General features: G+C 41.4%; 3 protein-coding genes and 9 non-coding genes across 12 annotated transcripts; 5 read left to right on the forward strand and 7 right to left on the reverse strand.

Moving 5' to 3' along the window:
• Positions 1–522: 522 nt before the first annotated feature.
• Positions 523–596, reverse strand: TRNAN-GUU. Its single transcript has one exon. It is a non-coding gene; the product is annotated as a tRNA-Asn (tRNA).
• An 813-nt stretch (positions 597–1,409) lies between these two features.
• Positions 1,410–1,491, reverse strand: TRNAL-AAG. Its single transcript has one exon. It is a non-coding gene; the product is annotated as a tRNA-Leu (tRNA).
• A 2,819-nt stretch (positions 1,492–4,310) lies between these two features.
• Positions 4,311–5,445, forward strand: LOC121933397 (histone H3). The gene has a single exon (XM_042473074.1). The coding sequence runs from the start codon at positions 4,357–4,359 to the stop codon at positions 4,765–4,767; it is 411 nt and encodes a 136-aa protein (XP_042329008.1). The 5' UTR covers positions 4,311–4,356; the 3' UTR covers positions 4,768–5,445.
• Positions 5,446–5,617: 172 nt separating this feature from the next.
• Positions 5,618–5,689, reverse strand: TRNAG-UCC. Its single transcript has one exon. It is a non-coding gene; the product is annotated as a tRNA-Gly (tRNA).
• A 1,036-nt stretch (positions 5,690–6,725) lies between these two features.
• On the reverse strand, positions 6,726–6,807 carry TRNAS-AGA. The gene has a single exon. It is a non-coding gene; the product is annotated as a tRNA-Ser (tRNA).
• A 1,144-nt stretch (positions 6,808–7,951) lies between these two features.
• On the forward strand, positions 7,952–8,023 carry TRNAP-UGG. The gene has a single exon. It is a non-coding gene; the product is annotated as a tRNA-Pro (tRNA).
• Positions 8,024–9,363: 1,340 nt separating this feature from the next.
• On the forward strand, positions 9,364–9,435 carry TRNAG-UCC. Its single transcript has one exon. It is a non-coding gene; the product is annotated as a tRNA-Gly (tRNA).
• Positions 9,436–11,136: 1,701 nt separating this feature from the next.
• TRNAI-AAU lies at positions 11,137–11,210 on the reverse strand. The gene has a single exon. It is a non-coding gene; the product is annotated as a tRNA-Ile (tRNA).
• Positions 11,211–11,885: 675 nt separating this feature from the next.
• Positions 11,886–12,320, reverse strand: LOC121933405 (histone H2B 1/2/3/4/6). Its single transcript, XM_042473083.1, has one exon. It carries the CDS (start codon positions 12,264–12,266, stop codon positions 11,886–11,888), a length of 381 nt encoding a protein of 126 aa, XP_042329017.1. The 5' UTR covers positions 12,267–12,320.
• Positions 12,258–15,474, forward strand: LOC121933394 (histone H2A type 1-H-like). Its single transcript, XM_042473069.1, has one exon. The coding sequence runs from the start codon at positions 12,619–12,621 to the stop codon at positions 13,108–13,110; it is 492 nt and encodes a 163-aa protein (XP_042329003.1). The 5' UTR covers positions 12,258–12,618; the 3' UTR covers positions 13,111–15,474.
• Positions 15,475–15,515: 41 nt separating this feature from the next.
• On the forward strand, positions 15,516–15,588 carry TRNAK-UUU. The gene has a single exon. It is a non-coding gene; the product is annotated as a tRNA-Lys (tRNA).
• Positions 15,589–15,906: 318 nt separating this feature from the next.
• Positions 15,907–15,988, reverse strand: TRNAS-GCU. The gene has a single exon. It is a non-coding gene; the product is annotated as a tRNA-Ser (tRNA).
• Positions 15,989–17,832: the final 1,844 nt, after the last annotated feature.

The following is a 17,832-nucleotide window of genomic DNA, read 5'->3' on the forward strand; positions in this document are numbered from 1 at the left end:
AAAATAATATATATATATATATTATATATATAATAAAATAAACCAATGAATAAACAAATAACAATAAAATAAATAACAATAAAACAATATAATAAATAAATATAATAAATATAAAATATCGATAATAATATTATATATATATATATATATATATATATATACAATTAAATAAAACAATAAAATAAAATATATAACATTAAAACAATATAATAATAATAAAATATAAATATAAATAAATAAAAAATAAAAAGAACAATAAAATAAAATAGAATAAAAACAATAATAATAAAACCCACAAAGCAGTGATACCTTTATGGGACCAACCAAAATGCACATAAATTCAAGATGCACGCTTAGGAAGCTCCAATGGCATCTTCATCATCATGAACCCAGTGGAGCTTCGGAAGCTTGCATCATGGATTCTGTGCATTGGGATATATGACAAGAGAAAATTTCTCTGGTTGCAAATGGAAGACATAGTACTCCTTCTCAAAGGATGGAGTGAAGGGGAAGAAAACCTTGCGTCCCTGGGTGGGCTCGAACCACCAACCTTTCGGTTAACAGCCGAACGCGCTAACCGATTGCGCCACAGAGACCTGTCTGCAAACCTAAAAATATATGTATGTTGAAAAATGAAAACATTTTGCAAACGAACCCTTTAAAAAAAAGGTATAGTTTGGAGACTGTGATGAAGGCCAAAGAAATAAGGCCACTGACACAAACAGAGCATTCAAGCAGAACCAAGATTCTGCAAAATTGAGTTAAAGCGGTGTCAAACCGTTTTAATTGTCCATTGGGACGGCACCTCAGTTTTGTATTTTAATTGCACAACTTGCATAATTCTGTATAGTTTATGTTTATGCACATTTATGGCCCTATATTCTTATTCTTATTCTTATTCTTATTAATATAGGGCCATAAATTTGCATGGCACTTTACAGGCATCATCAAAACTTATTAATAACAAAACAAAATTCTTAATAACAATAACATCAACAATAGTAATTTGTAATAATTGTTTTAATAATTGTCCAATAATTTAATTGTATTTTAATGTGGATGGGAGGGTTCGGGGTATAAAGAAACATTATTGTACGGATATTTTTAGTGTAAGTCGCTTCGATAGTTGGAGAAGCGAGATATAAATACATTTCACCACCACCATCATCACCATCACCATCACCATCACCATCACACTCCAAAAGCACTTTATCCCATCCAATGCCTTTTACTATCAAGACAATGGATAATATAGCATTGCAGACCATGGTTAAACTTAAAACTGGGGAAAGAGGGAGAGAGAAAGGAGGTCTATTTATGAAAGCTGCATTTTATGATCAAATGTTTTAGATTTAAAAATTGGAGCAAAGTTAGTATTGAAATAAAGGAGGAATAAAAAAACATTTTGCTGGCAGCGGTGGGATTCGAACCCACGCCCCCGAAGAGACTGGAGCCTTAATCCAGCGCCTTAGACCGCTCGGCCACGCTACCGCTGTGAAAGAGCTCTGCCAGGAGGCCACTTCTGATCAGGAGGACCATATATTTCTCTGGTCTGAATTTGCTCTTTTCTCTCTTCTAATAAATCAAAGTGAGTTTTTAAAAACATGGTTGCAATAGTTATGAGGAAGCAAAAGATCTCTGCTAAAAGAATCCGCGAAAACATTAAACGAGAGGAAGAGAGAAAGGACCAGAGCTCCAATGTTGGAGTCCAATGTGGGCACACAAACATAAAGAGTCTTTGGGTGTCTTAATATATAAAATAAGTTGTATATCACGAGTAATCAACAGTTATATTGAAGTAACTATAAGAAAATGCAAAGTACAGAAGTAGAGAAGCAATGCAACAACAACAACAAACATGTCACACGAAACAGCGAGATAGTAGGAAGTATAAAGTCATTGCAGTAAAATAGAAGGAAGCACTGTATAAAGAAACGGAGGTCCAAAACACACTGCAGAAATAATCCAGTTTGAGACCACTTTAACTGCCATGGCTCAGTGCTAGGGAACTCTGGAGACTGTAGTTTGGTGAAATATTAAGCCTTCTCTGGTGCCACAATAAACTACAATTCCCAGGATTCCCTAGCACTGAGCCAGGGCAGTTAAAGTGGTCCAAAAATGGATTAATTATACGGTGTATTTTGGCCCTTAATCAATCCAGTTTAAGGCCACTTTAACTGCCTTGGCTCAGTGCTAGGGAATCCTTGGAATTGTAGTTTATTGTGGCACCAGAGAAGGCTTAATATTTCACCAAACTACAGTCTCCAGAGTTCCCTAGCATTGAGCCATGGCAGTTAAAGTGGTCTCAAACTGGATTGTTTCTGCAGTGTGTTTTAGACCTGAGTTCAGGTGCTGCAGAGGGACATCCATGCTGATTTTTTTATTCACGGATTAAAGCACCTGTGACTTGAAAAAATATTTTTAAAAGTACAAATTCCCCACAGAAAACCTTGATTTTCCATTTTATATCAAGGAAACCATTTTGCTCTGCCATTGTATTTAATGGGGCTTGTACATCCACGGAGGGGCCCCAAACCCCAGCAGGTACCAAGGGCCCACTGCAAGATGTTCAGCATATAAGTTGAACAAAGGGCAAAAGGATGCAGCCTTGCCTGACCCCTTTGCCATTTGGGAACCATTCTGTTTCTCCCTGTTCTGTTCTGACAAAATGTAGGATGAAAAACATAGCTGGCTTCCAGTCCATCAAAAGCATCTGAGGAAGTAGATTGAAGCCTAGGAAAGCTCCTGCTGCCAATTTCTTTCTTTCAGTTAGTCTCAAAGGTGCTACAAGATCTCTCTCCATACTGATCCTACAGACAAACAGGGCTATATCTTTTCAAAGCATCTGAGGAAGTAGACTGAAGTCTAGGAACACTCATGCTGCCAACTTCTTTATTTCATATAGTTTTCTGTGGGTTTTAAGGCTATATGACCAGGTTCTAGGAGAGTTTATTCCTGATGTTTCTTTATTTCAGTCAGTCTCAAAGGTCCTGCAAGGTCTCTCTACATACTGATTCTGCAGACTAACATGGCTATACCCTTTAAAAGCATCTGAAGAAATAGACTGAAGTCTATGAAAGCATGCTGCCAACTTCTTTCTTTCAGTTAGTCTCAAAGGTGCTACAAGATCTTGCTACATAATGGTTTAAGTACTGTTTGTATCTAGTCCTCGTGACTTTCCAGCCAACCTTTGTGAGGTTTTTTTTTTTTTGTAATTTCTATGTGTTTATGCAACAAAGTATAAGTATGTATCTAATGGCCATGGGATACATTGTTCAGTCATTGTTGGTGGGCTACAGTAACAACAACTATAGGTTTTTTGTACTATGTAGCCATGTTCTAGCAGAGTTTCTTCCGGACGTTTCGCCAGCATCTGTGGCTGGCATCTTCAGAGAATCTTTCTCTGAAATTGCCAGCCACAGCTGCTGGCAAAACATCAGGAATAAACTCCTTTAGAACATGGCTACATAGCCCAAAAAACCCACAAAAAACTATGGATGCCGTCCACGAAAGCCTTTAACTTCTCTACATATTGATCTTGCTGAGTAACGTTTTAATTCATTTAAACTTGAACTTGTAATTTGTTTTTTTTAATTTGTAATTAAGTGTTATATTTTATGTTGGTGGTGGGTTGCGGGGGTTGTGAAATTTTATGATTTATTGTATGTATTTTATTATCTCTTATTGTAACCTGCCTCAATCCACAGGGAGAGGTGGGCTTATTATTATTATTATTATTATTATTATTATTATTATTATATCTGTAAAAACAAAGTGTTTTTGTTATGTGGGGTTTTCCCACATTCACAGGGGTCTTGTGTGCCCCTAACCCCAGCGAATTTGGAGGGGCGATTGTAAATGAAAGAAAGAAGTTGGCAGCATCAGCTTTGGTAGACTTCAGTCTGCTTCCTCCTCAGATGCATTGAGAGAGAGAGAGAGAGAGAGAGAGAGAGAGAGAGAAAGAAAGAAGAGACTCCTCTTTGAATCTGCGCGGGAAATTCAAATTCTAAAAATGGGCGGAGCGAAATAGAGAGTGGGGGGACCCTTAGCCAATCAGGAGCGAGCGAGAGGCCTCTTCGAATCTGCGCGGAAAATTCGAATTCTAAAAGGGGGCGGAGCGACAGGGAGAGTGGGGGAGGCTTAGCCAATCAGGAGCGAGCGAGAGGGCTATTTGAATCTGCGCGGGAAATTCGAATTCTAAAAAGGGGCGGAGAGAAAGGAAGAGTGGGGGAGGCTTAGCCAATCAGGAGCGAGCGAGAGGGCAATAAATACCCAGGACAGGCGGCGTTCTCGCTCAGTCTTCCTTTGTCTGGCGCAGGGTTTGGAATTCCTTTGGAAGTAGACAGTGAAACAGGCATGGCTCGTACCAAGCAGACGGCTCGCAAGTCCACCGGCGGGAAGGCGCCCCGGAAGCAACTGGCTACGAAGGCCGCCCGGAAGAGCGCCCCGGCCACCGGGGGAGTAAAGAAGCCCCACCGCTACCGCCCGGGGACCGTGGCCCTGAGGGAGATCCGGCGCTACCAGAAGTCGACGGAGCTGCTGATCCGGAAGCTGCCCTTCCAGCGCCTGGTGCGGGAGATCGCGCAGGACTTCAAGACGGATCTGCGCTTCCAGAGCTCTGCGGTGATGGCGCTGCAGGAGGCGAGCGAGGCTTACCTGGTGGGGCTCTTCGAGGACACCAACCTCTGCGCCATCCACGCCAAGAGGGTGACCATCATGCCCAAGGACATCCAGCTGGCCAGGCGCATCCGCGGGGAGAGGGCCTGAGACCCTCCTGGAAAAGCAGCCACGCTCTCCTTACGACACAAAGGCTCTTTTAAGAGCCACCACTTCATCCCGGAAAGAGCTGAGGATTGCAAGGGGAATTGATTGGGAATAATATTGTGCCAAGGGATCTGTAGCACTCATGGAGACTCAGCCAAGACTCCTTCAGATGCATGAGGAACAAAGGCTCAAGGTACCAAAACTCATGCCTGCTGCTAACTTCTTTTTAGTCCATTCTCAAAGAGTGCTACAGGTCCCTTGGAATGCTGTTTCTCCAGACTCTTTTGAAGAGATACTATTTTAAGAGTGGTTACTCTTTAAGAGCTGCCACTTCATCGGAGAAAGAGCTGATAATTGCAATGGGTTGGGAGGACATTGCTGAGGAGGAGAATTGATTGGGGTTAAATAGCATGCCAACGGATATGTAGCATCCTTGGAGACTTAGCCAAGAGAAGAGTTGATAGCATACGCTTTAGTAGACTTGACTCCACTTCTTCAGATGCGTGAGGAAGAAAGGGCTTCAGTCATGGAGGTTCTCAGAAGAAACCACGCCGCCAAATATTAATTGCACCCCAAGGGCACCCCAAGAGCATAAGGAGGGATCTGGCTGCACCTTTGAGACTGACGTTGGTAGCATGAGCTTTCCTAGACTTGAGCCTACTTCCTCATATCCACCAAATGCATCTGAGGAAGTAGGCTCAAGTCTAGGAAAGCTCATGCTACCAACTTCTCTCTTTCCGTCAGCCTCAAAAGTGCTGCAAGATCTCTTTGAATATTAAGAAAAGGAAAGATACAAAGGCGGGGGGGAGGAGGAGGTTAAACTGCAATTCAATTTTTAAAAAGAAAAGTTAGTTGCGTTGGCCGGGAATCGAACCCGGGTCAACTGCTTGGAAGGCAGCTATGCTCACCACTATACCACCAACGCGCTTGCGAGCAGCCTCTGGACAGCAGCATTTGGTAGCTCTTTCCCCCCATTCCTCATTCATTGCAATGGAATTTCAAAGCGCTCTTGAGACACTAGGTGGCGGTGTTCTCTCTCAATGCAAGGCTTAAATATTACCGGTACAATATGTTCATTTGTCTTTGGTGGCTGTTGGTTTACATGTAATGCTTTATCTAGGGGAGAATTATCTATAGAAGTGAAGAATACACAACCTGGAGTATTAAGGCTGATAGTAAGTGTTAGCCTTCCTGCAATAAATCATGGCACTGTTAAATTATATCTGTATGTAAACATTTATACATATACAACCTGTATAACAAGTCTATACGTGTGTGTATACACACACAAAGACACATACAGTATATGAAAGAATAGCATGAACTTTCCTAGACTTAAATCTCCTTCCTTGAGATATATATATATGTGTGTGTGTGTGTGTGTGTATACACATACGCAAAGAACAGGGTTCTTTAAACCAGTGGTTCCCAAACTTTGGTCTTCCAGATGTAATATACATATACAACACGTATAACAAGTCTAGGAAAGCTCATGCACTCGATGTCTTTCATATATATGTGTGTGTGTGCGGACATAAAAGTATGTGTGTGTGGATATACACACAGACACACACACACTTATGTGAGCACCTACGTATATGAAAGAAGTTGTTAGCAAGAGCTGTCCTAGATTTGAACTTGATTCCTTGAGATACACACACACACACACACACACATATATTGAACAGGGTTCTTTAAACCGGTGGTTTAAATAATAATATTATTATTCCCAAACTTTGATCTTCCAGATGTTTTTGATTTCAGATTCCTGAATTTCTGGCTGTTGGCTAAAGCTGGCTGGGGCTTTTGTGAGTCCAAAACAATTGGAGGACAAGAATTTGGGAATCACTTCTTTAAAAACAGTGAGGAAAAGCTAGTTTTTTCTGAGGAAATGTACTGGTGCTTTCTTGTATAACAGAAAAGATCAACAATTAAAAATAATAATAATAGACGTTCTTAAGCGTAGTCGGCAGGATTCGAACCTGCGCGGGGAGACCCCAATGGATTTCTAGTCCATCGCCTTAACCACTCGGCCACGACTACCAGCTGCTTAAGGAGTGTCACAAACTTCCACGTGGAAAAAACATATTAGCTTAAAAATGAAGATATTATTAACGTTTAGAGTTAGACCATAGGCCCTTTACATACAACATTAATATTAGATTATTCATCCTGCTGAAATCCACCTCTGCCTCGGCTTTGGAAAAGTGAGAATATCATTATAGAGAATGTGAAAGTGAAATACCATTTTAGATATGTATATATTTTATTTCTAGGCCGCCTTCCTCCCAGAAAGGGGCCCAAGGCGGCTCACAAAGGAAACCATTAAAAAAAAACACTTTACAATAAAAAAATTAAAAGGCCATTAAATCCAACGAGCTAAAAGCAGTGTAAAATTATATAAACACACAAAAATTGAAAACCTAACAAAAGCACACATATTCAGTATTTAAAATATCTTTTACATAATAGTCCACATACAATTGGTAATAAACATATTATGTATCATTATTTACTCCATATCTAAATCTTATTCATATTAAATCAATTAATATTAACTGAACCAGTAATATATATATTTTTAAAAAACATAAAATTATCATTAATATCTTCATTCTTCTTACTGTCTTCTTTTCATCCTATACTATTCATAATTCCATAAAGGTATAATACTATTAATATATCATTAATTCATTTTTTCCTTCTTTTCCCCATCCTTTTGAACAAATTCTGCCAAGAAAAGCCCATGATAGATTCACCTTAGGGTCAACCTAGGTCAGAAAGGACTTGGAAGCACAACAAAATAATAATAATAATAAATCTTATTATATTCTTATTATCATCTAAGATGAAGACTTACATGTGAAATACTCTGACTGCCCTTTTCATTTCTTAATGGCAAAATCCAAACAAGGATAGCAATTGTTCCCAGTGCATTTTGTAACAAAGGGCAGATTAATCCTCATCAAAGATGCTTTGGATAGAATTACACAATAGAGCAACACAAACGCCACAACGCCACAAGAGGGCGCACTTCTTAGGAAGTTTGCAATGGAAAAACTTTCAAGGGAAGCATTTTTGTTGGCAGGGCGCTCTGTGTTCCTATATGGGTAAACATGGCTCCCTAGCAATGTTTACTTTAGTGTTTTCCAAACAGTATATCTTAAATCTAGACTCCTTAACAGCTGGCTCGTTGGTCTAGGGGTATGATTCTCGCTTTGGGTGCGAGAGGTCCCGGGTTCAAATCCCGGACGAGCCCTACTTTTTCTTTTTTAAATTCTATTTTCAGTTTTGCACACTGCCTTCAGGGTTCATTTCTGGGTGTTCAAAGTCCAAACTTTAACAGCTGTTTAAAGATGGAAGAGTCCTTTATATGAAGCACACCTTCTTTTTTCTTGCAGCCTGACTCTCTAACCCTCAAAACATTACAAGATCTCTCTCCCTCAAAATACCTGCCACAGAAGGAAGGATAAAAGTATAGTAGATGGCATGACTGGCTAAAAACTGAACAGATGCAGTCTAGAGATGGTAGTTTTTCCCCATCAGCTCCTGTAGCTTCCTTTGGATTAAGCTTGTTTTCTGCTGCTCCAGAGAACAGGACCGGGAACAATGGATGCAAGATCCAGGAAAAGAGATTCCAGCTCAACATTAGGAGGATCTTCCTGAGAGCAAGGGCTGTTCGACAGTGGAACACACTCCTTCCTCCAAGAGTAGTGGAGTCTCCTTCCTTAGATGGCCATCTGTCAATGGGGATGCTTTGATTGAGATTTTCTGCATGGCAGAATGGGGTTGGACTGGATGGCTCTTGCGGTCTCTTCCAACTCTATGATTCTATGTTTGTAGTTTATACTCTAGACATTAACACACTACTTGGAGAAATAGGTTAATTGATACCCACAAAAATCTCGTATTAAAATAAAGTCTAAAAAGGTGTTGCTGGTGTCCTTCCTCCCCAATTTACATTTTATGCTGAAACTTTGGAAGCTACTAACTGTCTCTTTGAAAAGCACTGACAAAAATGTGCCTCCTTTCCCTGATTTAAGACAACAGCAACATATCACTCAATTAGTAATAATGTATTGCAGAAGTATATGTATTTTGTCCATTCTGTTTGGTTCATTCCCTGGGAGCTGCATGCAGTGAGCTGAATAATCTTCTTAAAGCTTCACTTAGAGCCAGATCTCTTGCATCAGTGCATTTGACACAAAATATTGCATCACCATATCACACTAAAGCTGCATCCACACTGCAGAAATGATCCAGTTTGATACTAGTTTAACTCCCATGGCTCGATGCTATGAAATGCAGTTTGTTTCTGTGGAATCCCACAACAAACTACAAATCCCAGAATATCATAGCATTAAGCTATGACAGTTAAAGTGGTGTCAAACTGGATTATTTCTGCAGTGTGATATGATTAATGAACATTTTATGTCAAGCAAACTGCCCTTCCCAGAATTCCATAGCATTCAGCCATGGCAATTAAAGTGGTGTCAAACTGGATTATTTATTTAGTGCAGATACAACTTTACTCGACACTGCTGTCCTAGCTGAAATTTCTTATCCTGTCATACAAGAATGCCAGCTGTACTTACAGATGCGTTGGTGGTATAGTGGTGAGCATAGCTGCCTTCCAAGCAGTTGACCCGGGTTCGATTCCCGGCCAACGCAAAAGACACATTTTTATTTTATTGTTCCCTTGCAAAGAATGCAGTATTTATTACTGTATTCTCTAAGGAGATAATGTAGTGAATGACAGGACAGAGCAACTCAAGCCACAAGGACTGCTCCATTTCATCATTGCAGAAACATAAGGTATGCAATACATAAATGCAACACTTTCCTGAAATAATGAATCAACACAAAGAATCTGAAGATGCCAGCCACAGATGCTGACGAAACGTCAGGAATAAACTCTTCTAGAACATGGCCACAGAGCCCGAAAAACCCACAAAAAACACGATGTGGATGCCAGCCATGAAAGCCTTTGACTTCACTATCTTAATAGTATTATTATTATTATTATTATTATTATTATTATTATTATTATTATTTATGAAGCGCTGTAAATTTACACAGCGCTGTACATGCAATCTTATTCTGAGGAAAAACTAGACCCAAATGCATCTGAGGAAGTAGACTTAAGTCTGTGAAAGCTCATGCTGCCAGTTTCTTTCTTTCACCTAAATTCAAAGGTGTTACAAGATCTCTTTGCATACTTGAGGGAAGAAGACTAGGGATTGCTAGTCACTGAGCTGGGATTAAGAACCAGTGATTGACAGCAGCGTGATAATATTCAGGGGTAGCAGTATTGGCCATAGAGCAAATTTTTTAAAAAACCCACCAAACAGTGATACCTTTGTTGGACCAATCAAAATGCACAATTGCATGTTGCAAGCTTTTGGACCTCCACTGGCTTCTTCATCAGGCAAGAAGTTAAAAACTACAGTATACGAGAGAAGAAAAATTGAAGATGTTAGACTGCATCAATAGAAGTATAGTGTCTAGATCAATGGAAGTAATAGAGCCACTCAATTCTGCTTTGGTCAGGCCCCACCTGGAATAATATTGTGTCCAGTTCTGGGCACCACAATTAAAAAAGGACATTGAGAAACTGGAGCGTATCCAAAAGAGGGCAACTAAAATGGTGAAGGGTCTGGAAACCATGTCCTATGAGGAACGACTTAGGGAGCTGGGGATGTTTAGCCTGGAGAAGAGAAGGTTAAGAGGTGATATGATCGCCCTGTTTAAATATTTGAAGGGATGTCACATTGAGGAGGGAGATAGCTTGTTTTGTGCTGCTCCAGAGAATAGGACCCAATGGAGCAATGGATCCAAACTGCAGGAAAAGAGATTCCACCTCAACATTAGGAGGAACTGCCTGACAGTGGAACACACACTCCTTCCTCGGAGTGTAGTGGAGTCTCCTTCTTTGGAGGTCTTTTAGCAGAGGCTGGATGACCATCTGTCAGGGATGCTTTGATTGAGATTTCCTGCATGGCAGAAGGGGGTTGGACTAGATGACCTTATGGGCTGTTTTTGTCCAGAGGGCCAGAAGAAGGAGGTCCCAGCCTGCAAATAATACCCCTACATACCATCTGAACTAAGAACAAAAAACAGCAAAATGCAGGCCTGTGTCTAACATCTCCAATTTTTCTCCTCCTCCTGTATGGTTTTTGACACCTTTGCCTGATGAAGGAGCCAGTGGAGCTTTGAAAGCTTGCAACATGTAACTGTGCATTTTGGTTGGTCCAATAAAGGCATCATTGTTTGGTGGAGTTTTGAGCGGTAGCATAATTAATAATAATATTAATAATAAGATGATAGACTTTATTTAAATTCGAAGTCAATAAAGCAGGATAAAAACACAACTGGCCCGTACGGGGATCGAACCCGCGACCTTGGCGTTATTAGCACCACGCTCTAACCAACTGAGCTAACCGGCCTTGTGCTGCTTCTCTGGCTTTCAAAACTTGACTCCAAAGAAAACCGTACATTTGTTCAAATCAATTTCAGAGACATTGACGTGGAAGCCAGGGACAGACCTATATCTTGTAGCACTTTTGAGACTCACTGAAAGAAATTGGCAGCATGAGCTTTTGCATTGCATCTGAGGAAATAGACTGAAGTCTCTGAAAGCTCATGCTGCCAACTTTTCTTTCCGTTACAGTACTTTGAAAGGTGCTGCAAGATCTCTCTACCGACTCATTGGCTATCTTTGACTACGACTATCTCCAAGAGTCAGTGACCAAAGTCACATGAAAGACAGAATGATAGAGGGCATCCCTGCCTAACTAAGGAGGGACAGGAGAATGCAAACATAAACTTTCCAGCAGCTATATCTTTGAATTTCATCTTTTGAGACCGTTTGAAAGTTGTAGTATAAGCGTTGGCAGACTTGATCTACTCTCAGATGCAGGCAAAACTTAAAACTAGAACCTTTCTTCTGCCTCAGAAAGTGCTACAAGAACCCACTGCCACATTCCCTAACTAGCCAAGCACAAAACATTGTACTGTATTTCAGGATGAGAAAACATGACAATGTGATTTCGTGCAGTTTTTCTGGACCAGTTGGGTGGCTCTGAAAAGAGCCTTTGGGTCTGGTGATGGAGTGGATGGATCTACTTGGAGCTGGTGTACTTGGTGACGGCCTTGGTGCCCTCGGAGACGGCATGTTTGGCCAACTCTCCTGGAAGAAGGAGCCGGACGGCGGTCTGGATCTCCCTGGAGGTGATGGTGGAGCGCTTGTTGTAGTGGGCCAAGCGGGAGGCTTCTCCAGCGATGCGCTCGAAGATGTCATTGACAAAGGAGTTCATGATGCTCATGGCTTTGGAGGAGATGCCGGTGTCAGGATGGACCTGCTTCAGCACCTTGTAGACATAGATGGAGTAGCTCTCCTTCCTGCTCTTCTTGCGCTTCTTGTCCCCCTTCTTCTGGGTCTTGGTCACCGCCTTCTTGGAGCCCTTCTTGGGCGCAGGAGCGGACTTCGCTGGCTCAGGCATCGTTGCAGCTCTCCTTCTCCTCTCAGCAGCTGAAGGCGTTCTGAGCGGAGCGCGCCTCCGCTCTCTTTATTTATACTCCCCTCTTACTAATTTGCATATTCGACTGCCTAGCGACCTGATTGGCCGGTCAGTCACTCCAAAGCCAGGAGAGGTCCTATGGCTAATAATCAGCGTCCGTTCTCTTCATCCCCATTGGGACAGTTCTGGGAAGCTGACCAGCCAATGGCTAATAATCAGAGTCCTTTCTCTTCATCCTCATTGGACAGTCCTAGGAAGCTGACCAGCCAATGGCTAATAATCAGCGTCCGTTCTCTTCATCCCCATTGGACAGTCCTGGGAAGCTGACCAGCCAATGGCTGTGTGCAGTGCCTCCGAATTGCGAGCCAGGTGTGTCAATAAAGGGCGCCAAGGTATTTTTCTCTTACAAACCTCGGAAGCTGCGGGACTTTTCAGGAGGATGTCTACTCGCGGGAAGCAAGGAGGGAAAGCCGGCCCGAAGGCCAAGACTCGTTCCTTCCGAGCCGGGCTCCAGTTCTCCGTGGGCCGCGTCCATCGCTTGCTGAGGAAAGGGCACTATGCGGAGCGTATCGGAGCAGAAGCCCCGGTCTACCTGGCTACTTTGCTGGAGTATTTGACCGCTGAGATCCTGGAGCTGGCTGGCAGTGCTGCCCGGGAGAATAAGAAATCCAGGATCATCCCTCGCCACTTACAGCTGGCCATCCGCCACGACGAGGAGCTGAACAAGCTCCTGGGCAAAGTCACTTTGGTCCAAGGAGGGGTCCTGCCCAACATACCAGTGGCTCTGCTGCCCAGGAAAACAGAGAGCCACAAGGTGAGGAAGTGAAGAAAAGCCAAGGCTTAGGCAAAGGCTCTTTTAAGAGCCGCCTACAACCTCCACAAAAGAGCTAAGCATCACTGTTTTTCAGTTTCTGGAACTTCCAGAAAGATTTAGCTGTTGGGGGCATGATAAACTTTCTAGAAGTTTTATCATGTCCCCAAGGATGATACCAGCAGTCACGAAATCTCACATTCCTGGTTAGAGTGGCATGTTTATGGTTTCCACACTGAGTAAATTCCACTCTTTGGCTTGCTTGCTTGTAGTGTGCCTGTCTTTGAGTCATTTTGGATTTATGGTGACCCTAAGGCCATATCATGGGGGTTTCTTGGCAAGATTTGCTCAGAAAGGGTTTGCCATTGCTTTCCTCTTGAGGCTGAGAGAGTGTGACTTGACCAAAGTCATCTAGTGGGTTTTATGCTTGAGCAACGAATCGAAGCCTGGCCTCCAGAGTCGTAGTCCAACACTCAAACCCCTACACAATGCACTTGGTTTCAAATCGGTTGAAAGACCTCACTCCGCTGTTGGCCCACACATAAAATGTGTGCAGGCATACAGCTTTAAAAGAGGGATGGTACCTTAAAGACCAGCCTCATAATAGAGTTGACTTAGGTTCGCCAGAACTTACTTGAAGGCACACAACACCAACAACCTTAAAGGCCAACTAATGTAAAAGAGATTCGACTTTAACATTAGGAAGTTGGCCCTCCCACAGTAGGACACACGTCTTCAACATGTGGTGGAGTCTCCTTTCGAGGTTTTTAAAGAGGGGCTGAATGACGATCTGTTGGGAGTGCTTTGATTGTGGATTCCTGCATGGCAGGCGATGGACTGGATGCCTCTTGGGGTCTCTTCCAACTTTATGGGTTTTATGGCCAAGCAGAATACTACCCATTCTTTTGCAGAGAAGGTGTCCCAAAATGCTATAGAAATGCAATAAATTCAGTTTACATGTGGGCAGACAGCTGTTTCTTCAGTTCAACAGAGTCGCAGCTGATTACGAGAGAGAAAACATGTAAAAACTTTGTGAATGGTAAAAAGGAAAGGCTAAAGAAAAGTCCAGGGTTTCAAAAGTGGATTTGGGATGTGAAAGCTTATGTCAGTTTTAAATGATTTAATGATTTAGGTCTTAGGTTTTGTTGAAGATTATAACAGTGGACATTTGGATAAATGTACACAGATCAGAGAAGATCAGTCTGGTTAAGGAGCAAAATCAAAGGAGCTATTAGTATGTGCAAGAAGGATTCCCTATGAAAGCTGAGATTTTTGTCTAAGTAAAGGGGAAAAAATGAACATGCAAGAGACCGTAAGGGTCCACTAAAAACAGTTGTCAATTTAAAGCATAACCACAGACACAAAATCCAGAACCAAGTAAATGGGGCAGCAGCATCAATGACAGCAAAATGATTCCTACAGTGTATTTCCTTCCTGCTTCCAGAAATTATTCCTTAAGAAGGGCTTTCCTCTTATGCTAAGTTTACTCAAGATCTTTTGGTGAGGCTCTAGATCTCTTTCGCATGACAGAATTACATGTTCATTAAGTGTTTTTAAATATAAGTTATGTATATAAGGCCAAGTAATATGTAGGTGGCTCTGTACTTGCAAAACTCATGCTCACATCTTTTGTGCACCAGATGGAAATGCAGACAGAAATGGATTCAGCTTTCTAGGAAATTGCTTTAAGCAAGTGTTATTATTATTAATTATTAAACTTTATTTCTAAAGCGCTGTAATTATACACAGCGCTGTACAAAGTGCCTCCATTAATTTGCAGGACTCAGGGATTTTGGAGGCCATATTAATATGCAGTATATAAAGAGAACTGTGTAGCACCTTTGAGACTAACTGAAAGAAAGAAGTTGGCAGCATGAGCTTTCGTAGACTTCAGTCTACTTGCTCAAATGCATTTGGACCAAATGGAGTATATTTATAGGAAAGTGCATGCTGCCAACTTCTTTCTTTCAGTGAGTCTCAAGGTGTTACACAGTCCTCTTTACATACTGATTTTAGAGACTAACACGGCTATATCGTTTAAGATCAATACACAATGAGGCCTGACGGAAACAAACATTTATTTAACTGGATCCATTTGATGAGTCTAGTATAAGTTCCAGAGAGGATTTCCCCATCATCTTAGAAGAAGGGAAACTGAGGCAAGGAGAAAGGAAAGAAGAATTGCTTCTGGAGATCAAGTACGTTGAGTGGATGTTTTCTTGAGATTGCAAGGAGAATCCTTTTGAATAGGCCAAGGGCTCTTAAAATATTAATCAAACTCATTCAACTACTCTAGTTCATTTCTCAAGGAACTCCCATCTATTTTTTGCCTATGATTTGGCAAAATTAAATCAGTAGAAAAAGTTTAATGACTGGCCACTTTCCATTTTTGCAAAAGCTTTCTTATCTTTCAACCAGGAGCCCGGGTAGCTCAGTCGGTAGAGCATCAGACTTTTAATCTGAGGGTCCAGGGTTCAAGTCCCTGCTCGGGCGAAGAAAGTTTTATTTCTGTCTCCAGCGCAGAGGATTCCACAGCTATCTTCAGGGACCAATGGAGAGGTATCTATTTTTAAACATTGCCATTTTAGAAAAGCAAATGAAAAGTGCCTGCAGCCACTCAGCATCTGAAGCATTTGTGATTTAGGAAATCAGAATAAATCCCAACAACCATGAGCCTTTCCATTGAATGTAATGTGTGAAACCCTTTCCGTTTGAGTGCAACGTGTGCAAACAGTTTGTGTCCCTCCACAAATGTAGGACTAAGATGCCAAGGGAAATATTTTGGACTTTCATTTTAAAAAAAAGGGATGTCGACGAAGGTGGGATTCGAACCCACGCGTGCAGAGCACAATGGATTAGCAGTCCATCGCCTTAACCACTCGGCCACCTCGTCCCCACAGATGCTACACACTTGTGCAACTTCCTTTCTTTAAGGTGTGTAATTCTTGGGCAAGTTCTGCTTTCTCAGGTGCAAGCCAACATTGGTTTGTGTCATGGTTGCTGCTCCTCACCTTATTACTGAAGGCCTGGAAAAGGCTGCTTACTTGAAATGGGACGAAAGTAAGAATAATTACCAAGGAAGCACAGCACAGTATTCATTCCTTTTTATTTGGGCAAAAATGGCTCCTTAGCTGTCCCACTTCCAAAGGTAACTCAGGTCCAAAACACACTGCAGAAATAATCCAGTTTGAGACCACTTTCACTGCCCTGGCTCAATCCTAGGGAATTCTGGGAACTGTAGCTTTTTGTGGAACCAGAGCTCTCTGACAGAAAAGGCTAAATGTCCCCCAAAACTACATTTCCCACAATTCCATAGCATTAAGCCAGAGCAGTTAAAGAGGTCTGGAACTGGATTACTTCTGCAGTGGGTTGTGGATCTGATGAGTGTTGTTGTTGTTGTTGTTGTCTAAGGCCATATGCCATCATGGGGCTTGCTTGGAAAGATTTGTTCAGAGGACATTTGCCATTGCCTTTCCCTGAGGCTGAGAATAAAAGTATAGTAACACCCCAAATGCATAAAACAGTGATGCCTTTATGGGCCCAGCCAAAATGCACAAAATGCATCTTGCAAGCTTTCAACATTCCATTGGCTTCTTCTTCTTCTTCATCAGGCAAAAGTGTTAAAAATCATAGAGATGAATATACTGTATATATATGCGTGCGCATGTGTGTGTGACAATATTAGTCACAGGCCTGCATTTTGTCAAGATGTCATTATTGTTGTTCTGAGTGAACATGGCAGAAGGGGTTAATTAATTAATTAATTGTCAGCCTAATACACTTCTCAGGGTTGTGCAAATAAAAGTGGGGTCAATTTTTTTGTGTACTAATAATCCCAGCAGTGTGTTGCAAGAATGGAATGTAATTATAATAACTGTATAATACAGATATTTTCGAAGTTGGAGGCTAAATTTTTGAACACATGGGGAAATGGCAGCAGGGAAACCAATGTTTGTAAGGCCTTTGGGTAGAGCCAGTTCAGAGAGCTGGGGAAATTAACCTTTCCCCCCCCTTCCTTTCAGCATCCATCTGGGTTGTAATAAAAGTGGGATAGTGTGAAACCATTCACCTCTGGTTCTGGCAAAGCTTGGGAGACATTAGGGTTTGGACTGCAGGTCCCAGAATCCAGAATCACTGCAGCGGCTATGCTGACTGGGGGATTCTGGGAGTTCCCAGATTCTGGAAGGTTTCGAATGAGATAATTGAAGAAACTAAAGAATTATTGGTTACATGAGAAATTAAAAAAAGTTATCATTAAGCAAGATAGAGGCCTATATTTAGGAATTCGGATGATCTTAATTTTCTTTTCTAAAAGGAATATAGTAGCAATGGCTTATGCATATAAGTGATAGGGAGGATGTTTGTGGTGTTTTATGTTTGTTGGTAGTATTGTTTATGGTTTGTTTATTTGTGTTTTGTGTTAGGCTTTATGTTAACGTTTTATGTGTAAAATGTAAGACTGTAAAATTGTTTTTTAATTGTGCAATAAAATAAAATAAAATAAATATGCAAAGGTAGCTGTGCTGAACATACAGAAAGAACAAGAACACCCAAAATCCACAAAAACAGTAACGCCTTTAACCATCCAACCCAAATGCCAATGCTGCAAAAGTTACTTGTTCTGAGATCTTAGATGCCTTTGTGAGGTCGGTCCAAAACACACTGCAGTTCCACTTAATTCACTTAATCTACTTAATTCAGTTTTCCTTTTCTCCCCTTAAAATATTAGTAATATCC

This window comes from Sceloporus undulatus, chromosome 6 (assembly GCF_019175285.1).
Source record: "Sceloporus undulatus isolate JIND9_A2432 ecotype Alabama chromosome 6, SceUnd_v1.1, whole genome shotgun sequence".
Classification (NCBI taxonomy): Eukaryota; Metazoa; Chordata; class Lepidosauria; order Squamata; family Phrynosomatidae; genus Sceloporus; species Sceloporus undulatus.